General features: G+C 41.3%; 2 protein-coding genes across 3 annotated transcripts in view; one reads left to right on the top strand and one right to left on the bottom strand.

The window, feature by feature from the left end:
- ezh2 (enhancer of zeste 2 polycomb repressive complex 2 subunit) overlaps nt 1-19,094 on the top strand; it is a 38,769-nt gene extending 19,675 nt beyond the window's left edge. For both annotated transcript variants that reach the window (XM_047612273.1, XM_047612274.1), the window contains 14 exons: nt 895-1,074; nt 6,769-6,874; nt 7,394-7,557; nt 7,949-8,046; nt 8,176-8,413; nt 11,291-11,457; nt 11,704-11,839; nt 12,665-12,790; nt 12,882-13,060; nt 13,144-13,239; nt 13,584-13,665; nt 13,776-13,856; nt 13,930-14,014; nt 14,755-19,094. In XM_047612273.1, coding sequence (XP_047468229.1) covers nt 895-1,074; nt 6,769-6,874; nt 7,394-7,557; nt 7,949-8,046; nt 8,176-8,413; nt 11,291-11,457; nt 11,704-11,839; nt 12,665-12,790; nt 12,882-13,060; nt 13,144-13,239; nt 13,584-13,665; nt 13,776-13,856; nt 13,930-14,014; nt 14,755-14,815 — 1,799 coding nt within the window. In that variant the 3' untranslated portion in view covers nt 14,816-19,094. The remainder of the gene's footprint in view (nt 1-894; nt 1,075-6,768; nt 6,875-7,393; nt 7,558-7,948; nt 8,047-8,175; nt 8,414-11,290; nt 11,458-11,703; nt 11,840-12,664; nt 12,791-12,881; nt 13,061-13,143; nt 13,240-13,583; nt 13,666-13,775; nt 13,857-13,929; nt 14,015-14,754) is intronic.
- Nucleotides 18,487-24,387, bottom strand: part of LOC125024463 (cullin-1) — a 47,295-nt gene continuing 41,394 nt past the window's right edge. Inside the window, exon 22 of the mRNA XM_047612272.1 lies at nt 18,487-19,199. Within this exon, the coding sequence (XP_047468228.1) occupies nt 19,119-19,199 (81 nt within the window). The 3' untranslated portion in view covers nt 18,487-19,118. The remainder of the gene's footprint in view (nt 19,200-24,387) is intronic.

The raw sequence follows: 24,387 nt of genomic DNA, 5'->3' as shown, positions 1-24,387 counted from the left end.
ACTCAGTTGTCTCCTCTGGTTCCGAGTCTGATGCCGCCGAAGGACCGGGGCTTGACATCTCAGCAGGAACCGAGGGAATGGCAGCAGGGGTGGTTGTCAGCTTAGATTGCTTAGTGAAAAAACTCTCAATACTTCTGCCTAGGGCTGGGTGGTATGTCCAAACATTTATCTGATGGTATCACGATATATCACTGTATTTTTTTTTCATGAATAATTACAAGTTCACAACATGTTCTGAGATGAAATCCGGGGACATTTACAGCTTGGAGATACAGGAAAAAAAATGTTATCAAGATGAACTGAAGAAACGGGACAATTACGGTTTCATTTATATTTACATATTTATTCATATTTAAACCAGGGCACCCAAGTTTTGAATTTAGTTTGGAGTGAGATTTTTTACTGGGGGTGGAAGGGGCTGTTTAAAGATAAGATAACTAGCCGAGGGTTACCCGTCACCCGGGATCTATAAGACGGGCAGTTAGCTCAAACAAGTTTTTCCCTTCCGCTGCTGTGGTGCTCAGGTCACTTGCACCGTTTGCAAATTTTAAATAAACACAATGTAGAGCAGTGACCACAGCCAATCTGAGGCAAAGTTCTGCCCAAACTCTCTCTTATTGGTGTAGACCAATATATGATATACCATGATTGTCAATTCAGTCACAGGAGAACACAGAGAGATGATGTGCTTGATGAAGTATGAAGTAAATTTATATTTTTTAGGTGCACCGGTGCAACCTAGAAAAGTCCTTAGGTGCAATCCTTTTGGCCGCACTCTGGAGCCCTTGAATGGTACAATGATTCTATCGCTTTAGTAATCTACTAGGAATATTTGACTGACTAATGCAGTACAAAGAGCACATCTTTTTTTGATGTACGTGTTTTGCTTTGCAGAGTGTGGCTTTATCAATGATGAGATTTTCGTGGAGTTGGTGAGTGCTCTGGCACAGTACAGCGATGAAGAGGATGACGAGGAGGAGGAAGAACAGGACTTCAAAGTGGACAAGATGGACATGTGTGATGGCAAGGAGCATCCAGAGGATGCCCGCAAGGATGGACTGGTCAACAATGAGAGTAAGTTCATCATATACAGCTCATTCATTGTGACATCCCTCGGCTTTCAAGTGTCAACTGTGTGTCAGACCATCTGTTGGACATTTTAGTTTGGGATAACAACATAGCCTAAAGTGCACCTATTCAAAATACTCCGCCGGCCTCTCTTTATTCAGTTGCAGTTTAATTAAAGTAAAAGTAGCTCTTCGACAGCATTAATCTCCAACCTGAGCTGCACCATTTAAAGAAGACACTCAACACAGTTGACTAGTCGCTAACTGGAGGCTTAATTACAAGCACAAGAATAAATACTTTCACTTTTGTAGCTTATGCATAGGCCCGTTGCAAGATTATAAACCAAACTTGACAAATAAACCTTACGTTGGAGAGTACCAAAGACACACAAATGATTGCTGCTCTATTGCCAGCATCGTGTTGGATTCATTAATGGAGTGTCTCAAATTAAACAAGAAAACAAACTTACCACATCAGCTATTGTTTTGCAACTGAGAAGTTCCCAGATAATTTGACATAATTGCAGTCTGTAATAAAAAAAACAGGGAGGTTTTAGCATGTGAAACAATGAAGCGTCAGTATAAAGATAACCATGATCTAGAGGTCTACGGGCCAATATTTTTATTTATTTATTTTTTTACTGTTATTGACATCAGCCCATATGCAGGTGCGTTCACCAATACAGTACTATGCAAAGGTTTTAATTCAGTTCAATTCAGTTTTATTTATATAGCGCCAATAACAATACAAATCGTCTCAAGACGCTTCACAAAAACCAGCCTGCAACCTCCAGAGCAAGCCTGAGGGCGACGGTGGTAAGGAAAAACTCCCTTTTAACAGGAAGAAACCTTGAGCAGAACCTAGCTCATATGGAGGGACCCATCTGCCGAAGGCCAGCTGAGTAGAAACAGAGAAGAAGAACAGGAGAAACAAGATAAGCAAACTTCTGTCATAGATACATACATTAAGCTGAAGGAAACATGTAGGGTCTAGTAATATAGCACATAGCTGATGATCTGTGAGACAGTTTGTGAGTATAACAGGAATCATGGGCAGGTTGGTGAATTGTTCATCTAGGTAGGAGTGGACAACTGGAGGAGGCCAGGATTACTTGGGCAGATGTAGTTTATGGAGCTCCACAGGTCTGATACACAGCACTCCAGACCATGAAGACTGGGCTGGTTGATGAGGCCACGGCAGCAGATGTAGCTTAGAACTCCACAGGTCAGATATTCAGCACTCCAGACCAGCGACCCTCATAAGAAGATGGAGGGGGAGGGAGTAAGACACAGTGGTTAGTAAATTATAAGAGATAGAAAATAAAATGATAAGATATTAGAGGACAGGAGCCAGAGAAGAAAGAGGAGAGGACATGTCCTCAGTGCATCGTCCTCCTGCAGCCTAGGCCTATAGCAGCATAACAAAGGGAAGTCCAGTTTTAGACATCCATAGGGTCTTAAAAGGTAGTAAATGAAATGAGGTAACAAAATTTGCCTACCTACCTCTCTTATCAGATGGCCGTCATGTCACCGGGAAGTGGAAAGGTGCTAAATGTCTTTGTTTTTGCACATGTGAAGAGAAACAGTGAACTGCATAATGCAAAACGATTTCAGAGACTGTCAAACTTTGAAGAACCATTCTGCAGAGTAAGAAATCTCCTTGAACAAAAATGTGTCATTGTTTGAACACTCCACTGAACAGAGGTGAAAATGAAATACCTACGCTTATGTATTGCCTAAGTATTGTGTGTAGTTTGCTTCGGATCAACCACATTTTGTGGCTACGGCCACTGCTGCACTAATACCTCATGGAGTTCGCAAACTCATCTAATACCGAGATAACATGACTTCCGCTTCCAGGACTTCTTGTTCTCCTTTACGCTGAAGATAGTTCTTAATGACCTTGGCTGTATGTTTGGTGACATTGTCCTGCTGCAGAATAAATTTGGGGCCATATCATACGCCTCCCTAATAGTGTTGCATGATGGATGGGTATCTGCCTGTATTTCTTAGCATTGAGGATACCATTAATCCTGACCAAATCTTCAACCCCATTTGCAGAAATGCAGCCCCAAACTTGCAAGGAACCTCTACCATGCTTCACTGTTGCCTGTAGACACTCATTAGACTGACTTAAATTTAGACTTGAAATTACTTTGTCACCGTAGCTTTGTTATAAATAAAAGTAAACACTCATGAAAATCACAAGAAAGATAAAAAAGAGATTTGGTTAAAGTAAAATAAAAATAATTATTGTCTAGTAAAATAAACACAAATTAGCATTATGAACAAATGTACAACAGTAGTTGGCAAAACAGTGTCCTAGGTGATGTGGTTGTTTAGCCACAGCGGCATGGATCATGTCACATGGTGTTTCCTTGTAGCTGAGGGAGGGATGTTAATGCAAAGCGTGTCGGAGTGAGTCCCGAACCTGGGCACAGACGTACTGTGGTCCTATGAACCAGGTCTCCAAGCACTTCTCATGACACTCCCTCTGGGTCCCATCAAGCACACACAGTCCATCCATTCTGCTGCCAAAGACTTCATGTACCCCACGAGGACAGACAGAACCACCGACCATCTCCTCTTCTCCGCCTCCAACTCCAGCCTGGCATCCCCAGCACATCTTCTGAAGTTCAGTGGGCATCTCAGGCCTCACTCCGAGCAGCTCAGGGGACACGGACAGCGGTAACAACTGATCGCAGGAACACACCACAACGGCTGCTCCGCCAAACGCCACAGCCAAAAACAAAAAGTCCAGAAAAACAAAATAAAAACGGCACAAAAAGACAAACAGGTTTGGTAGTTTGGCTGTTCCTCACCCAGTTTTAATCATCCCACAAAACTGTTTCTGTTTCAGTTAATGGCTGTGTTTCAACCTACAGTACAAAATCCCTGACTTTTTGTGTGTACCAATAAGAATTGATGCTGGTTTGAAGGCAAAGGGTAGTAACACCAAGTAAGGCGGGAGTACAGAGTTCAGTGGGAGCGGGTGTTCTCCTGGCTGAGGAGGGGTGGATGGAAAAATGCGACATATGTAAAAAAAGCCAATATGAGCAACGGATTTGTCCGAGGATGCACGAACATGCAGAAATCGGCATTAACTGACCACAAAAGTAGCCACCGCCACCTTGAGGCTTCGAGGGTGCTCAACCACAGTGTGGCTATGATTAAGCATGTCGAGAAATCACAGGTTGACTGCAACGAGGCATTAAAAACACAACTTAAGGTTGTGCTACATATGGCTAAAACAAACTCCCCGAGCCACCTGTATCCTGACCTGATAAATCTCTTACAGTCAGCCGGCTGTCCAAACATTGCACTGCACACACATACACCCAACATGAGACAGTCAGTCGGATGGCGGAGGCCTCAGCGGAGACCATAACCAGTGATATTAATGATCGCATCGCCAACAGCAGGTATGTTGGAATAATAGATGAAACCACTAATATCACAGTGGAGAAAATGCTAATCTCATACTGACACTTTAATAGAAAGGGGAGCCTGAAACTGTGTTCATCGGCAATTATGTGATTCCCTCTGTCACTGCTGAATGCATCATAGCAAAAATAAAAGATTTGTTGTCGGGCAATGGGGTTGCTATGGCTAGTGTTGTTGGACTTGGAAGTCATGTCGCCAATGTGATGGTGGGGCCGGAGTTGCACACCAGTTGCGCCAGAATGACTGTCCCTTCTTTGTAAACATTCACTGTGGTGTGCACAGGACAGCGCTTGCTGCACGTGATGCCTCCACGGCTGTGCGACAACTCAGTGCATATGTCACCACTCTTAATAACATAATTCACCCATATGAACATACAGACTAAATATACTTCAAAAAGAAATGATGGGACATGACTTGCTGAGCCTAAAACAACCATCGGCTACACGCTGGGTGTCGCTGGAGAGGGCAGTTAAGGGCATACGTGCCACCTGGGCTGCTGTGGTGTCGGAGTTGAGGGAGGAGGAAGATGTGAAAAACTGCCCGGTAGCGAAGGGCACCAGAAAGCGGCTTCGAACACATACGTTCACTGCATTCGGTACACTTGCTGACTGACGTTTTGGCCGTGGTGAACTGCATGAACCTCATCTTCCAAAAAGAAGACATCAATATCTTGTCCATCTCACCTGTCGTGAGCATCTGACCAGTCTGGAAGACTTGATGAATGGGCCAGGTGAGGCCCATTGAGAAAAAATTCAACGAGGCCTCACAAAACGGCAGGTTCTGTGGCGTCACACTGATACATGTAGACCCATAGTGGTCACAGACATGCTCCACAGCCACCTGTCCATGGCTCTTTAAAGCGCTGTCAGCGACACCTGGATAGCGAGATGCATTGAGTACTGTGTCCAGGAATTTTTTGTCAGCTGGTTGATCCACTGGTGCAGAAGGAGCGCATACTGCGGGATTTCCTACTGCTGAAGTGGGTGCTTGCAGGATCAGGAAACCCCTCGTTCAGAGAGTCTTGCCTACTTCTGATCACTTTACTTGGAGAAATGTCCCCTGATTTCAAAACTTTGGAAACTGGAATTACAAGCGGCACTTCAGCCAGTGTGGCAGCAGAGTGCGGATTCAGTCTCCAGAACAACATCAAAACAGCCATGAGAAGTCGTCGGTCTGAGGAAAAAGTCCAAAACCTCATGACAATAGCCTCTGCAGCAGTCCCACTTGAAACATTTGATTTCGCGCAAGCGGGCACGTTATTCAAGTCCATGCGGACTAGGAGGAAGGTGTGAGACTGTGCATTTAGGCCACAGGTGAACTGTTCATATTTAATTTTTCATTGTTCATATGTAGCTACTGGTTGTTTTTGTTACATAGAAAAGATTACATATTCTTCTGCTTGATGTGTGTATCCACGGTGTGGATTATTTGTGCAGTTTGTTTGGATTGAAATATTAATTAAAAATTAATTAAAATTAAATGCTGTTGAACATTTCATTATTGTGATTTAAAAAATTAAAGTTACCGGTAAAAATAGATTATGATGGGATTTTTATGACACTGTCAGTCAAAATGACAGACAATGAAAAAGTCTAGTGTAACCTCTAGTGTGTGTGTGTGTGTTTATTTTATTTTTCCTCCTGGCAAGATTTACAGACAGACACATTCATAGGAAGCCCTGTGCTGCTGGTGACTGCTTTTGTATGAATAAGATCATTAATTAGGAACGGCAATAGCTCAGGAGGCAGAGAGGTTGTCCAATAACCGAAAGTCTGTCCGTTGTGTCCTTGGGCAAGATACCTAACCCACCTTGCCCCCAGGTGTAGGCTCCCTGGTAAATGATTGCGAGTGAGTGATGTTGGTGGTGGTCGAAGAGGCCATCGGCGTATATTGGCAGCCACGTTTCTGTCAGCCTGCCCCAGGGCACCTGTGACTACCGAAGTAGTTTACCATCACCAGGGTGTGACTGTGTGAACGAATGAATAATGCATACAGTTGTAAGCGCTTTGAGCATCTAACAATGGAAAAGCGCAATATAAAACCAATGCATTATTATTATTGTTAACTAGGGGGACATTGTGAAACTGTACAACATTCAAAGCTTAAGAAGATGCTACTGCTACACCAGAGAAGGGTTAAAAATGTGAAGTATTATGCAGTTTTCCTCATGATTCAACAAAACTTTTTTCCATCGGGTGCTTAAAGAAAATAAGGTGTTATTCCCTAACGGAAAATGTGTTTTTGTTGTCCCCAGGCCGAACCAACAATGACACCAGCAAGAAGTTTCCTTCAGACAAGATTTTTGAAGCCATTTCCTCCATGTTCCCAGACAAAGGCTCCACTGAGGAGCTCAAAGAGAAGTGAGTGGGTTTGTTTGTGACTTTGTTAAACTAAAACGTCGTCTTTCAGATAAGGTTTTTAGGCATGGCAACAAGATCTTTACGATACAATCTCATTTGGTGTCAACAACATAAAATACAAACATATTTTTATCCCATTGATCATTTATTATAAATGTTAAGGCTGTATATTACTCATAAAAATTCTCTGTGCTACTTTTCTAAACACACTTGCCATTTCTTACATCCTCTTGTTGGAAATTTTTGGTGCAGCCTCACACAACAAATGACACAAACACGACCGAAGCTCCAACTCTGAGAGCACTGTCAGGACAGAGACAGTTTGATTGCTCTTGTCAGGCTCCTCTTTTGCCACACTTTTTAAATGCAAAGACATACGAAAGATGTGAAACTCAAATGCGTTGAACAGGGACCCTGTGACTCGGAATTGATTCAGGAAATCACAAGCGGATGTGTGCCAGTTTCTCTCAACTTATGGCATAGAATTCAAGCAGATTTCCTTCATTTATATATTTTCAGGTACAAGGAGTTGACGGAGCAGCAGCTGCCTGGTGCTCTGCCACCTGAATGCACACCCAACATTGATGGTCCAAACGCTCGCTCTGTGCAGCGCGAACAGAGCCTCCACTCCTTCCACACTCTGTTCTGCAGGCGCTGCTTCAAATATGACTGTTTCCTCCACCGTTAGTACTCGCACACACTCAAACTGTCAGGGGTATTAGCCCATTTAAATGAGACAGAGAGACAGACTATCTTTGTTTCCGTCATTTCCAGGTTGCAAACTTAACAGAACTGCAAGGAGACCTGTATCTGATATGCTCGGTCAAATGTAACCAGTCTCCATGAAAAGATTTTTCTTGGCAGAACAAACTTTGAATGCGTTAGTTTCTTGCTGAACAGTTTTCAGCCCATGAGAAGTAACTCAAAACATTGACTTGTCCGTAAAGGGCAGAGAAATATGAAGGTCATATGAAGGACAAAAAAACAGTGCATTAAAACTTCTTATGACACTGTTTTTAAGAGACCACTTATGGAGGCTCTTTGGTAAATTGTTGCTTAATTTCTCTCTCTTAGCTTTCCATGCAACTCCAAACACCTATAAGCGTAAGAACTTGGAGAACTTGGTGGATAGTAAACCTTGTGGCATCAACTGCTTCAGGTACCTGGCGCAGGTGAGTTGACTGATGATGTGACTGGAGTGATATTTACTGTATGTGAAAGTAAGAACTGATAAAATATTAGTTGGACCGCTAATAGCTGGTTGTTTTGTTTGTCATTGTTTTCATGCTGTGATACATCAGGACAGAATGGGGAGAGAGTACCCCACGGGCATGGTTGCTGAGCGGGCCAAGACACCCTCAAAACGCACGGTGGGCCGTCGCCGTGGACGACTGCCTAACAGCACAAGCCGACCCAGCACCCCCACTGTTTCCTCAGAAACCAAAGATACAGACAGTGACCGCGAGGGCAGCAAAGAGGACGAGCGAGATAATGACAAAGACGACGAGGACAAGAAGGATGAGACCACCAGCAGCTCAGGTACAGTCTCAAAGAAGATGTCATAGTCATACGACAGTTGTAGTCATAGTCTCTGATGGTTATTATCATCCCTTTTGGGTCCTTGGACACAGATGTTAATGGTTTTATTGTTTTTTCCTTAGGCACTGTAGTTGCTGATTGTCAACAGTACTAATATTTTTTAGTAAATGTTGAACCAGAGGAACTGGAGTAGGAAGTGAAAATCGTAACACTTGGCGTCAGTATCATTGGAAAAACAGCCTTCTGACTGAAAAAATGCATTACTCCCTATTGTCAGAAAACAACTCATCAACTCTGTCATAATGTTGGTAGTAGCTGACTGATATCAACGTCTTATTGACAGTATTTTACTTATTGCCCTGGATGTGACACGTAAATCATAGAAACATGAACATTAAAAGGTCGGGGAAATGACTCACAAACCGGGAAAAGGGAATTTCCATCACCACATGAATGCATCACAATGTGCATACGTTTGTAAATATATAAAATGGCGGCAGTAGTGCGGGAGCTTTTTGAAATTCCCAAGAAAGACAGTTTGCTGGCTGAGTGCAATAAATACTTAGGAGGGAGAAATAACAAAGAACTAGCATAGAAATATTTGATTCTAACTTGTGTTAGTGCATTATTTATTTATTTTTTTAAAACTTGTGGAATGCACTTTTTCACTTAACTTTTAAACCTGATATTCTGTTTGTTCATTAGTCCTTCTTATCTCCAGGTACTGTATTTTCCGGACTATAAGTCGTGTTTTTTTTTTTAGTAGTTTGGTTGGCCATGCAACCTATATTCAGAAGCGACTTATATATCAAAAAATATTGCCTATGCTATGACCACAAGAGGGAAGGGAGGCTTTTATTTCTAAATCCCTCCTCATTCAGTAGCTCATCTTCATCTTCCTCACGTGCTGCTTTCGCTGAGCTGTGACCTGGGTCTCTGTCTCTGTTGAGCTGTAGCGCTTCACTCCAAGTCAATTCAGAGTATTTTAAAAGCGTGTTCTGTGGTCCGTCTTCGGTCTCTGCTCCGTGTCCGGAGCTTGGTCGGGACCGAAGCAGAGACTGAAGTGCAAGGCTGTCCCTCTCTGAAGCAGAGGAGAGATCGGCTTCACTCCCATCAGTCTGTCAGTCCACAAAGAGTTTCTGATCATATCCTTGTAAGTTTGCTCCAGGCGAGGAGTTGTTTTTCTTTTCTTGTCTTTTTTTTTTTTTTTTTTTTTTATCCGGCCTGTAGTAGGCTATATTGTTTAAACAAAGCCCTGGCCATTAGCTTATATGAGACCCGGCTATTAATTATATATATATATATATGTTTGAAAAACAAAATGCGAAAAAACAAAACACAAAACAAATGTTTTTTCCTCTTCATGGCGTATTTTTTGACAAATGTGACTAATACTCCGGTGCGAGATAGAGTCCGGAAAATACGGTTTGTTATCGGTTATTGCTATTGACCGTTTGAAGCAGAAAGTTATCGGTTATCGGTTACAAAACAAAGTTATCGTGCATCCCTAATACACAGCATTTTGCAACTTTCATTGTAGCATGATCAGGTGTTGCTATCAGATTTAAGGACAAGTCTGTCCATCAACTATCCATCTTTCTCATTCCCTCTCTGCATCTTTTGTTTGGGCATGAATATATAACGTTGTTGCATCTGCAGGCCCTATTAAAGTGAGGCTTTTTTGTTGCGTTACAAATTTATACAATGTGTCAATGTTCCTGAAAGTGAAGCATTCAGCCTTTAAAGATACAGACACAACGAAGTAACGTCAAAGAACTATGAGCAACAAGATGGGAGTGTGATGTCACCTCTTGGACACACTACAAAACAAAATGGGTATCGGTAAGATTTTATCCAGTAACAGTACCAAACCAGCACTTCTGAAACAGTGCCCTAACAGGTGCCTAAAGAATGGAAAACATACAAACTTTGTATCCATTTTTATTTTTAAGGCGTATGGAATGTCAAAGTTGAACAGAATATTAATTTAAACAATATAAATACAACTGAGAGTAAGAAAGAAATGAACCAACATAAAATAAAATCCGCAACCGGCTGTCATAATTCTCATAATAAAATTAGTGGTGTGGGGTCTTGCAGGCTACATTTCTTATTTCTTAAAAATAAATGTATTTCTTAAAAAAATGTTATGCATCATCAGATGCTTAATCACATTCGAGGTGTTAATTCCCTAGCACAATATCGCCTTTGAGTACTTGTTGCAAGCTAATGAGTGCGTCTTTTGAGGTGAAGTACAGCCAAACTTTTGACCATTTCGGTTTTAAGGTTTCATCCATGCAAGTGAAAATGAAATGAAATTAAAAATTTAGTCACACCAAAATAAAGCACACTTGTACTGCGTTGCTATTCGGTCTGGTTCCTACTGTTTGCATCAAAGCAGGTGCCATTATGGTGCCAAGTATTGGTAAGACTACAACCACCTACTGCCAGCAGGTGGCAGTAGTCTGTGTATTTTTTTGGAAGAAGCTGAATATTTTGTCCTTGCAGCATTAAGCAGCTATTAAGATGGTGCCATTTTTTTTTTTTTTTTTTTTTTTTTTTTTAGAGACAGTACGTACATTGATGCCTGTGTCGTTTTTGGTCATCCAGCTCATGGTAGATCTAATATTGTGGTTTTCAACAGACTCTTGTCATGCGAGTTTGAGATGGGCACCGCCCACAACATGTTCTTTTAAAAACTGAAGACTTAGATGAAATGTCTTCAAGAAATCTCCACTGTCCAATTGACATTGTCATTGTGTTACACCAACCCAACAGCTGCACCTTGATTTATCCTAAAGCTTTGTAGATTAGGAAACTAGGAAAGCATGTTTGTTCCACCTGGAGTAATCCCCATGATGGGTTTTGTGTGTACAGAGGGCAACTCTCGGTGTCAGACTCCAGTGAAGATGAAGCTGAGCAGTGAAGCTGAAGTGATGGAGTGGAGTGGAGCCGAAGCCTCTCTGTTCAGGGTTCTCATTGGGACGTACTATGACAACTACTGCGCCATTGCACGACTCATAGGCACCAAGAATTGCAGACAGGTGAGCCACCAGCACCTTCATGCCTTTGTCATACAAATTTTGGAAGTTTATTATACTGGAAACAGAAAAGTTGGTTAAGATTTAAACCTATGGGTGCATGTCAGCTGTCAAACTGCAGAAAAAACTTCATTAGATGAAATTGAACATTTCCTTAAAATATACAAATGTTTTCCTTTTAAAACTAAAACCAAAATGGAGTCTGAGAGGACAGGTTTCCTGACATGCTGTCATTAATGCATCCTGCAGGTCTACGAGTTCAGGGTCAAGGAGTCGAGCATCATTGCTCGGGCTCCTGCTGAAGACGAGGACACGCCGCCAAGAAAGAAGAAGAGGAAACACAGGCTGTGGGCCACTCACTGCAGGAAGATCCAGCTAAAGAAAGGTCAGATGTCACTTCAGGACATCAGAGGAGAGGAGGATGACTGATGATTGAGGAGCTGTGGAGTAGGCTGCAGTGCCCTGAGCAAGCGCTCAACCCCCGGGCGTGGCCTATCTGAGGCTGCAGCCCACTGCTCCAACTGTGAATGAATGGATTAGTCAAATGCAGAGAAAGAATCAATGAATAAATAATTATTTATACTAGTGACCGACCGATTATCGGTCACCAATATATCGGGGCCCGATATGACGGCTCCAGTTCTAGCGGGGGTTCTATCGTATCGGTGAAATGTGCCGATAGAAAAAACAAAGTGTGACAAGTCACGGTAAGTTAGTTCCTGAAATAAGTAATTGTAAACATGAAAACATCATTGGAACAACAATTGTTGGACACATTTCATTGCCCCTTTCAAAAGTGTCCCTGGCCAAAATCTCCGGTGTAAAATAACTGCGAGGGAACTTTGCTATATCATTGCAGATTTTGTCTCAGTAGTAGCATTACATGAGTGACGTTAGCAGTTTGCAAATAAGCACCAAAGGGTTACAGTTTAATATATGCTAAAAGGATTTAACCAAGAAAGCACTAGCACACGACGCGGGATCACTATTACATAATCATATCGGTGCAAAATCTATGCACAATCAGCCTGTTTTCATTCCAGCTCAAAAACTCACTATATCGGTTGCATATCGGCTATCAGTGATTGCACCTCCTCTAATATCGGCTATCGTTATCAGGCCAAAAAATCCCTATTGGTCAGACACTAATTTATACTACTACTATTACGAAACAGCCCTTCTGACCTGCATCTCATTGTTCCTCGTACAGATGGCTCGTCCAATCACGTCTATAATTACCAGCCATGTGATCACCCACGTCAGCCCTGTGACTCCTCTTGTCCCTGCATCACCGCTCAAAACTTCTGTGAGAAGTTTTGCCAGTGCAGCTCTGAGTGTAAGAACATACTTTTAAAATAAAGTGCCCTGAATATAGGCAGTAGTTGTCATGTGGGTTTACTTTATTTGCACCTTTTATATGGATCCAGGTCAGAACCGCTTTCCTGGTTGTCGGTGCAAAGCCCAGTGTAACACCAAGCAGTGCCCCTGCTACCTGGCAGTGAGGGAATGTGACCCTGACCTCTGCCTGACCTGTGGTGCAGCAGACCACTGGGACAGCAAGAATGTATCTTGCAAGAACTGCTCCATCCAGAGAGGAGCCAAGAAGGTAACACACGAGTCACATTTCACTGAACCTTCAATCACTTGAAGTGAGGCATTGCTGAAGCTGTTTCTCTGTCCCTCACTCAGCACCTGCTGCTGGCCCCATCAGATGTGGCAGGCTGGGGCATCTTCATCAAAGAGCCGGTCCAGAAAAACGAGTTCATTTCTGAGTACTGTGGAGAGGTCAGGAGCTTGTTTTGTATCGACCTGTGTAGCTTCTTATTACAGCCAACTTGGATCATTAATTATTGGGTTTCGGTCGTGGCTTTTTTGAAACCTTAGTTTGCTGATTTGTGAGCACTCTTCATCCTGCAGACTGCAAAAGATCATTTATGTGTGACCAGACATGTCACTCTGTAACATCTCTCTACAACTGTAGCTGTACGGACATCTGTAAACTAATGATCCATACAACCTTTTTTTTTTTCTCCCTCATTTCGATTAAGTAGTTTGTAAAATGATGTTTCTACCTTTGATTTAAAAAAAAAAAAAAAAAAAGTATAAATGTTTGACCTCTGTGTTTGCAGATTATTTCTCAGGACGAAGCGGACCGCAGAGGGAAGGTTTACGATAAATACATGTGCAGCTTCCTATTCAATCTCAACAATGGTAAAACATTTTACTTTGAAGGTTCTGCTCTGTAGTGAGTCTGATTTGATTTTTTTCATCTGCTGGAGGATTTTAAACTTGATGCTAAATTAGTTTTCTTTTCTCTCCAGATTTTGTTGTTGATGCCACGAGGAAAGGTAACAAGATCCGCTTTGCTAACCATTCTGTCAATCCTAACTGCTATGCAAAAGGTAAGTTCTACATGCACGGGTTTTATGGTAGTTGGTGATGTGTCTTTGATAACTCGTTGTCCGTCTTGTGTAGTGATGATGGTGAACGGGGATCACAGGATAGGGATCTTTGCCAAGAGAGCCATCCAGACTGGAGAGGAGCTCTTCTTCGACTACAGGTCAGTGATGAGATGAGTTTAACACTGAGGAGAAAAATGCTGAGGCCTGAATGTAATGGTAAATGGTCTTGCTCTTATACAGCGCTTTTCTACTTACTCAAAAGTACTCACAGCACTTTTACAGTCAGAGACACATCAACCCATTCACTCACACAAGCATTCACACACCAGGGCCAGTTGCACTGGGAGCAACTCAGGGTTCAGTGTCTTGCTCAAGGACACTTCGGCATATGGCACACTCGGGGGATCGAACCGCTTAACCTTCGGTTCATGGATAACCCACTCTACCTACTGAGCCATAGCCGTCAGTCACAGACTCTTGAATCTCTGAATCATTCAAGATTTCAACTGAAATGTATTTTTGATTAAAATTAATGGATGGAATTAAAGGAAACTGCTTTAATTTATTTCAGTGTTTGAAGTATCTTAGACACCAAGCCACTGCCTTTAAACCATCATCATCAAACCAAATGTTTGAGGTTTATCTAATTATTTGGGGTTTAGGCTGTTGTTTGGACAGAATTGGGCAATTAATGATGTCCCCTCTGAGCATAAAAACATTTCAGAGACAAATAATAAATAACTGACATGATAGAGACAAAAATGCCAACTTACATGTTGGGGTGCTGTTAAAAATCTGGAGGCTTTAAATAATCAGATTTTTGAACCTGAGCAAAAGTGTTTCACAAGATGAATGAAACTCAAATCAGCTGAAGTAACATGTTGTTTGTGTTTATCAGGTACAGCCAGGCTGATGCTCTGAAGTACGTTGGGATTGAGAGGGAGATGGAGATTGCCTGATTTGGACTTCTACCTCCAGCTGGTCGACAACTCAAAGGCCTTACACACAAAAACATTTAACTTCAGGAAATCCAGACAACTTGTCGAAATGTTAGAAAGCTTCAGGAAAACTAGGAATATTTGAAGCCGAATTTTTAAAAAATTAAAAAAAAAAAAAAAAAAAAACTTATCAGTTTTTTCATTTTCTGCTTGTTTCTTTGTGTGGGATTCAGAAATCTTCCCTCTGCTGAAGGTGCAGTTCACCCACCCACAAACTTAACTTTTTAAGACAAACCCATGACTGTCAAACTTCAGGGACCAAAATCCTCCACCAGCTACTTTAACACCACCCAATGGACTCTGTCTGGACTCATTTGTGGGTTGCGTGTCAGTTGTCATGTGTGTTTTAAATGGTGTGAACTGAATCGGCTCGTCACTCGTCAGAGTGCCACATCACTGTCTGTGAGCCAGAGCAGCCTCCACAAAGCAGTGCCACTATTTCATTTCATCCTCCTGCTGGATTAACTTTCAGGCTTTCTCCATATTTTGTTAACAAAGTGAGACGCCCGAACGTAGCATGGTGGGATTTATTTAAATGATTAAGAGGAGATTAAATGACAGGTTTTATGTGAGCAGACCTCAGGACATTTTTTCTCATCAACTGTGAAGCTTGTAAATTAAAAAAAAAAAAATGGTTGGGGTTTGTCCCACCAGCAGCTCAATTTTGTTTAGAAATAATATAAATCAGAGAAAATAGAATCCTCATATTTAAACCAAACTGGAAAATGGCAGTGAATGATGACTGGTGCTTATTAATTGCTGTAAATCAACGTTTCATTTATATTTACCTGGTTCTCATTGCTGTTTCTGAGCTGAAGATGACTCTGCTTTGTGATGCTGCCTCTGCTTCTAGTGCTAAAATGGTGGATAACTAAATTAAAAAATAACAGCAGCCACCCGTCAAAAAGCTTTGGTCTGGGCATGATTTTATGTTCCTGCTGTTTTTTAAGAAGCAGAACCACACTGTTATCGATGAAGGTTTTCATGCACATTCTCCTGACACTCCATCTGTCTTCTTTGAAGTCTCTCTCTTCAGGTTTTCCCAGCAGCCATCACACTGACTCAGTTTAGCTATCCAGCATAGTTTTTCATCAGAGTACCGAGCTCAAGATGAAAGTTATTAGATGTGTTAAGTCATCCTTTAAATGACAGTATTTTATGTTAAGTTTCTCGCTGTCGGTACAGAGAACAGATGAGTCTGAGAAGGGAGCAGATCTCACCTCTTGTCTAATAGAAATGGAATAATTCAGGTTTTATTAGCAGATCAACAGCCTTACTATAAAACTCAGATTTATATTACACTTCTAACATATATAATACACACACATAGGTTTCTTTCCCCATCAGTTGATTTATTCTCTTTGAAAAGGTCCAAGAACAATTAGAATATGTGTCCATGTATGAGCAGAACAGCTTGCAAATAATAAATAAATGAATTAGTAAAATAGTTTCTAATAAAATGTCTAAAATTTCCTCAAATGGTATTAAATACAGTTGTTCAAATCTATAAAAGGCATTTTTTTCAGTGAGTCAGGAGTGACAATTAGCCCTGATCAACAACTAGATTTTTTTCCTTTCACAGCCTCTAGCTTTCAGCCTAAGGCTGTGGCTCTTTTTATAGAACAGTATTTCAGCTCAGTTGTGTGGTGGAGGGCAGACACAAATACTGAAGTCACTGTGCGGTTTTGATGGGAAAACTTTGTCTGCTGTGCCTTGAGTCCTCCAGAACGTAGTCATTTTAAAACGACAACAAAAAAAATAAGACCACTGCAGATCCTCTTGTCTGCTTTGGAGAACCTCCGCTTACTGCACATGAGGTCCAATCCAAAAAAATTGGAGCATACACCTCGTTAAACAGCCTTTTGATACGCAACCATTCTTTGTTCTCTTTCCTGACATGGATCCTGGTGCTTGCAAGGACTCTCAGCCCGTTTTGACATACTTTAAATAATAGCAACCTCTTTTGTCCACTGTGGAATAACACCCCCTGTAAATCCACGGTCTTCTACAATTGTAATTTATGACACACTTCGCTGATATCTCATGACTTCAGGGGCTTTGAAACCTGGTGCTTTACTCACAGGGTTCCTATTTGTGTCTGGAAATGTTGTGTTGTTGGAGGATGTTAAAAAAAAAAAAAAAAAAAAAAAAACGTTACAATGAAAGTGTAAATTTTTCCAAAGAGCAATATGTAAGAACCAATTTATGTAAGGTCAGACGTTTTACTGCTGATCCCACTTTTTTTTCTGGTGTGTTTGATTGGACTGACGACATCTAAATATCCAGTTTGTATCAATGTGACAGATCCAAAAGCTCTTGCAAGTTCAAGGTTGTGTTTCTGTGATCAGAGGAGGGTTGGGTAACAAACCAGATGTTGAAGGTTTTTGGAGACATGTTGAGACATAATTTGATTTGGTCAGAAATAGTGTGGGTGACTTTAGGATTCATGGTGTCAGTGTTTCCCCGGCCCTCCCCATCTCTTCACCACAGGTTATTTAGGGTTTCTAGCATCCACCTGTGCTTGCTTCTTTTCAGACCAGAAGCACTTTGTTCCTCCAATGACACAGGTGCTGATTTTGTAATGTTTACAGGGATTGTGTTGTTCAACATGATGCAGAGTAAAATATTATGGTTGAAGTGCTGGTTTTCATTTGTCAAGACCACACAAGAGGAGTCTTCAGAAATGTTTTCAGAGGTGTCATGTTCTTCCCTGCAGGTTTCACACATTTAAGATTTAAGTATCACTGAAGTCACTTGTTCTTGATTTTAATTGCCACATTAAGACAAATCATTTGAAATGTGATTTGGGTCCAGTAGTATGTAGGATGAAACCTGGAGGAATGACCAGTATTGCAATTTCTCATGTCCCTTCAAATCACAGAACAATTCAAAATAAAATGTTCCTACTGGTGCATGTAGAAAAGCTGGTGGTATATTTTACAATATACAGTATATGGCTCTGGGCTTAAGTATTTATGTAATGGCTTTTAAAGACTGAAGATCTGCACATTCTGTTTTTTAACTTTCAGATGAAACAAATCTGATGAGTCTTCTGCTGGATGGCTTTAGTAAAAAATGAAACTGTCAATTTCTTTGCAAGCTACTGCAAATGGTCTTTGGCTTCAAAGAGCTGCTGTAATTATTTGAGTCAAGTTTTGCACTAAAGAGGTCTTCTCTACCTTCCCATTAATCACCTAACCACCTCATACACATTCAGGGGAGGGCCCTAAACACTGGTAGACTAAGCAGCTCCTGCAGTAAAATATGACATCTGTGCCTTAGCTTGGAAGCCAAAATAATTTCCCACAAACAAATGGTTCATTACCAACAAAGGCTCCAGCAGATCTGTCAGGCCAATTAGCTAGTTTGGGTGGGTTTTATGTGGTGATGGATCAAAGAAAACTAGTGTGGTCATACCTCACCTGAGAACTGTGGAGTAGTGTACAACAAAATGGCTCTGGTTTGTTAGGTCCTAACCAAATCAGAACCTCCAGGAGATTATCCACTTCATGCAGAGCTATTTGCTCTCTGTTGAAACACTTCATAATGAAATCCAGATGAAGGGTCAAATTAAAATGCAGACAAGCAGTGAACCCCTCTGAAGCGTGAACAGAGTCTCAGGGAGGCAAGTGTTAGAGAAATCTTTCCTTGTTTTTATTTATCACACATTTAGAAAATGAACCACACTATACAAATGTCCACCGTTCAGTAATGACGCAGACCTGCATGAACCCAACCGACCTCCAGTGGGGGAAGAAGCATCGTGGTGGCTCTAAACTCACCTCCTCCGGTCTGGTGGTCGTGCAGTGGACTGCATCAGCCCCCCAGTGACTCAACTCTAATTTTTACTTAATCTTTTTTTTCATGGTCACTGTGGTGCAGGTAGGCAGTAGCATGCAGAAACCTTTGGATGCGGCTCTCCTCCGATTGGCTGTAGGCTAAGTCAGTACATCTGCGCTATGTAAAGAAGGGAGCAGGGTTTGTTCCTCTTAAGAGTCTGTGGTTGTTATTTACAACATGACAACAGAGTGAGTCATACAGATGGGATGGGACAGGCGAGTGTCTGGAAGAGGGGATGTTCTGATCTCCATCACTGACAGAACAGACCGTTCGGACCCGCAGGTTGGTGATTGTGGTTGTCATATTGGGGCGGTCACACTCACATATCCATCACTCAGAGATATCCACATCCTTTATTACTCAGACATAAAATAAAAAAAAGAAGAAAAGAAAAAAAAAATAGGAGAGCTGGCATTGGAGGTGTTCAGGCCAGGTAGCTGTAAGTGTCCTTCTCGCCGTCCACTCTTTCTAGGTACTCCTTCTCGATTAGGATGTCGATGCATTTCTGTCCACAAGAGGAAGATAAAACCCAGAAGATTAGTTTGACATGCTTTCAACAGTCCTTTTAAGGATCATATTTTTATGCTAAAAAAAAAAAAGATAATTATGATAAAATATAATTGCCAACATCCACATGCACTCAACTAATTTGATCATATATCATATTTTTTTTCCCCACTGTCAGTGCTCAGAATCTGGGTCCCTCCATATGAGCATTGACTGTTTATACTATGGACAAACCCATCGTGACGTTACCCATCATTGGATTTTGAACCTCGAAAATGAAGCCCTAAGTAGGCGGGGCTGCCGTCATCATGTTGGATGACCTTTACTCCACCCACACGTGTATACTCCAAATATGGATGTAGGGGGTCGTGTCGGACGTGTCGGACGTCCAACATGTTTAATAATGTTGTAAAGTTGGGCTTTTTAACATGGGGGTCTATGGGGATTTGCTCCCTTTTGCAACCAGCCTCAAGCGGCCACTCGATGAACTGCAATGTTTTGCACTTCCGCATGGGCTTTATCGCTCAGGTTGCCGCCTGGTTCTGCTCAAGGTTTCTTCCTGTTAAAAGGGAGGATTTCCTTGACACCGTCACCCTCAGGCTTGCTCTGGAGGTTTCAGGTCAGTTTTTGTAAAGTATCTTGAGACAATTTGTGTTGTTATTGACGTTATATAAATGAAACCAAATGAAATTGAATTGAATGAATTAAATGGCTAATGGCAGGAGTGCTAAATATTAATTTGATGATGTGATGTTTGGGGGATGTCACGATTAGTCGATATCACAATTAATTGAGGTATTAAGCGCTACGATTAATTGATCGTAACGTTTCCTGAATACCCTCAGAAAATATTATGCCAGAACCATAGTTAAGGTCAACTCAAGCGGAACGAAAACAATGTTACACAGCACCCATGTGTTCCAACGCCTGCGTGTGTTACTTTGTTTTGGTGTTTTGGTTGTAGATGACAGGCCTACCTGTGGGGGAAATGGCAGAAGAGTTATCCCTCACATGTTTGTCATAGGTTGGCTTCAGCTGTCGATCCACAGCAAGCATGAAATAAGGTTTGTGGTTGGCTGGCCTTAGCGGTGCATTCAATGGCAATTGTAAAAATTATGTTTATTGTGACTGCCAGAGCTGTTGATCTACATGGTGGGCGAGCGCGGGGAGGGGAAATCTATATCGTCTATATCGTTGCTTTTTCGATATCTTGAACGTTCATATCTAGATATAGATACTATATCGATATATCGTTCAGCCCTACTTGCCAGCATGTAAATCATGTTATAAAAAATTGCAGTCAAAGGAGGAAACGCGTCTAATATGTTTCACCACCTGCGGGACAACTACCCGACTTTGTATGCCAAAATAAAGGTAAATACACAGTAACATTAAAATACTTCAATGTTTTTCTAACGTTGCATTGAATTAGTAGGAAATTAAATGTTAGCATGTCATTTGCAATTAATTGTGTATGAGTACGACAGGTTTGCCTTCCAGTGCAGTGTGAGATCAATTGCTTTTTTGTGGTCGGACAGTCTCGGTGTCGGTGTCTGTGTGACGTGTAGAAGAAAACACCACGTAGTCAAGGCCCTCAGTCGGTGAACATTTAGCATTACCTCCTTTTGCTTTCCCCCATCTGCGCATAGACGTTGGGTTTGTGCTTCCACCTTGATCCAGGGCTTGTACACTTGTGCTTCCAGTCCGTTTCATGTTTTACTAATTTATGTCATTGTAATTTAAACGTAAATTAACCAAAATAATAGATAAGTTTTATATGTAGCCACATAAAATTAGACAAATGATTAAAACAATTAAAAATAAACTTAAACATCTGGTATAGATGACAATTGATGACTTAAATAATTTAAATTTTTGTTTAATTGCCATTTTTCTTGTACATTTTGTTTACTTGACTACTTTGTTGCTATATATTTTTGTTGGCATCAAAAGATAGAAATAAAGGAAACTTTTAAGACCTTCAAGGAGTGTTCATGGGATTTTACATATGAATAGAATTGTGAAATCAATCAACGCATAATAATCGTGATTATCGTAATATCGTGATAAATTCTCTGACAATAATTGTACTAAAGAAAACTGTAATTGTGGCATCCCTAGATGGTTTATTTATTTTTTGTTCAGTTTTGATCACATTCTCTGTTATTTGTTGACTTTCAATTATTTTTCTTATTTAAAGAAGCCAGATAGATCGGTAAAATAGTGGAAAATAGTTCAGTATGATTTTCTAACCTAAGAGGTCTGTCATTTTCTCACTGACCTCTCTGACCTCTTAAACCAGCTCACTGCCATTGCTCCATCCGTCCTCCTCCTTGGTGACTTTCTGGACATTCTGGACTGCGTTTACTTCACACAGCACATCCACTTCCTCACACACAACCGTGGCCACATCCTCAACCTAGTCTGCACCTCTGGCCAAAGCCTCCACATTTCCAATCACCTGCTACTCAGAATGGACATGATCATCCCCATCCCTCCCTCCAAAACCGAACGCACCATAAACTTCCAAAACATAAAATCCATCTCTCCCTTAGCCCTCACCACTGCTCTCTCCCACAGCCTGTCTCTTTCACACACTCTGCCCCCTGGTACACAACCTCCACCAAATGAAAGCACAGAAACGCAAACTGGAACGCCTCTACTGAAGAACTGGACTCAGAATTCATCTCCAGCTTTACACAGAACACATTCACAAGTACAGAGATGCCCTCAACTCCGCCTGGTCAACATACTACTCCCACATCATCCAGTCTTGCTCCGGCAACCCCAAGACACTGTTCACCACCATAAATTCCCTTCTGAAGCCCCATGACGACACTGCCACATCCTTCACATCTGAAAACTGTCAGGCCTTCCTTTCATTTTTTCCAGTGCAAAATAGACTCGATCCACAACAGCCTCCATTCCGCCACGTCCCGTCCCACCCCACCACCCCACCACCCCCTCAGCTCCCCACACTACACAATCCAGCCTCTGTCAAAGTTCTCCCCCATCTCTCCTGTGTCCCTCCATGAACTCAACCACCTGCACTCTGGACCCCATCCCATCAAAACTCATCAAGACCAGCCTTCCTTTCCTCTCTCCACTCATCACTGCCATCATCAACTCCTCCCTCTGCTCTGGTTCAGTTCCTGACAGCGTTAAAGTAGCCGCCAAAAAAAAAAAAAAAGTAGCTGCCATCACCCCTATTCTCAAAAAACCTGGACTCGACCCCAACTGCATCTTCAACTTTCAACCCATCTCTAACCTTCCCTTCCCCTCCAAAATCCTTGAGCGCGATGTAACTGACTGCAGACTGCAGTAGTCCAGACTGGACTACTGCAATAGCCTTCCAAACTTCTTAACCATCTCCAAATCATCCAAAACTCTGCCACTCGCCTCCTCACCCACACCCGTTCCCCGTGACATCACTCCCGTCCTCAAACATCTCCACTGGCTTCCTGTTAAACACAGAATCAACTTCAAGATCCTCCTACTCACCCACAGAGCCCTCCATTACCAAGCCCCCCACCTCGCCTCACAGACCTGCTTCGGTCCCAGGCCCCCTCCCACAACCTTCTATCCTCCTCTGCCCACCTCCTGCCCACCTCCACCCAAAACCAAGTACCGAGCCTGGGGGTACAGAGCCTTCTCAGCTGCTGCTCCCACCCTCTGGAACTCCCTGCCAACCCCCATCAGAAACTGCTCCGATCCCAACACATTCAAATTCCTTTTAAAAACTCATCTCTTTAAGACTGCTTTTAACATGTAGCCTCTACATTATGTTCATTTCAACTGTCCTTTTATTTTATTCCTTGTTTATTTAATGTGTATAAAGTTTTCTTTATGGGTGTATGCTTTTATGTCTGTAAAGTGTCTTTGAGCTTCGAAAAGCATTATACAAATAAAATCTACCATTATTATTAATATGTAAATGTAAATTTCCTGGATTTAGATGTTATTTTGCATTGTGATATTGTTATAATTATAATTACTATAATTATAATATCGTTATTGTGACATTTTTTAAGACTAATGTCCTTTTATTTGTCTTTATTTATAATATTCATGAATGTCATTATGTATTCAGCCTCCTACAACTTCAACCTTCATTAGTTGTTTTTTTCACCAACTGTAGCTATTAGTATTATTAGTAATAGATGGTTAGCTGTTTTAACCGATACAATATGTCACTATTTTTTGTGTTCTGAACATATTTACTTTAATATAGTATAGTTTCTCTCATCTTACCTTATTCTATTTCTTGGGGTTTTTCACAGTTGTTCCCTGCCACTCTAGGGCCCAATTTTCTCCACAGGTATAAATAAAGTTCTATCCAGAGGTGGGTAGTATCGAGTTACATTTACTTGAGTAAGTTTTTGAAAAAATTGTACTTCTAGGAGTAGTTTTAAATCAATAAAATAAATACTTTTTACTTTTACTTGAGTAGATTTGTGAAGAAGAAACTGTACTCTTACTCCGCTACATTAGGCTACAATGAGTTTGTTACCTTTCCCCATTTACGCCTCATTTTAATGTTTTATTTTGAAAGAGAGCGAGACTTCCGCCAAAGGCTCTACCACGTGACTGTGTTTCACCAATCAAACGTAGCCATGCAGTCTCGTCACATGACCATGCTCAATCTCAGTGGCGGGACAGGTTGCAGGTAAGCTTTACAGTTTACAGTGGTAGCAAACAAAAAAGAGAAACAGATGAAAAATGTCAAAGTCAACAGTCGGCAATGCAGACACAGACAAGGAGGAACACCTTTGGCCTCATACTGAAAGCATGTTTGCCTTAGAAAAAGTGCAAAACAGCAGCTACATTATGCAGTAATGTAATGTGCTTAATTAATTTATTCTTTTTTATTATTATTTTATTGATTTTAGTTTTTATTGAAGTACTTGACTTTACCTAGATCATTTAAGCCATTTTGTGATTAATTAATTTTAATTTATTTTATTGATTGGATAAACTAATTTGCTTTAAGATGATTATTTTGTATTTTTGTCTGTCTGATTGAATGCTTGTGTTAACAAATAAATCAGACGTTACTCAACAGTTACTCAGTACTTGAGTAGTTTTTTCACCAAGTACTTTTTAACTCTTACTCAGGATGGATGACTACTTTTTACTTTTACTTGAGTCATATTATTTTGAAGTAACAGTACTTTCACTTGAGTACA

The sequence above is a fragment of the Mugil cephalus genome, chromosome 18, assembly GCF_022458985.1.
Source record: "Mugil cephalus isolate CIBA_MC_2020 chromosome 18, CIBA_Mcephalus_1.1, whole genome shotgun sequence".
Lineage (NCBI taxonomy): Eukaryota > Metazoa > Chordata > Actinopteri > Mugiliformes > Mugilidae > Mugil > Mugil cephalus.
Note: the sequence above shows the minus strand (reverse complement) of the source record. Positions and strands in the feature narration are given on the sequence as shown.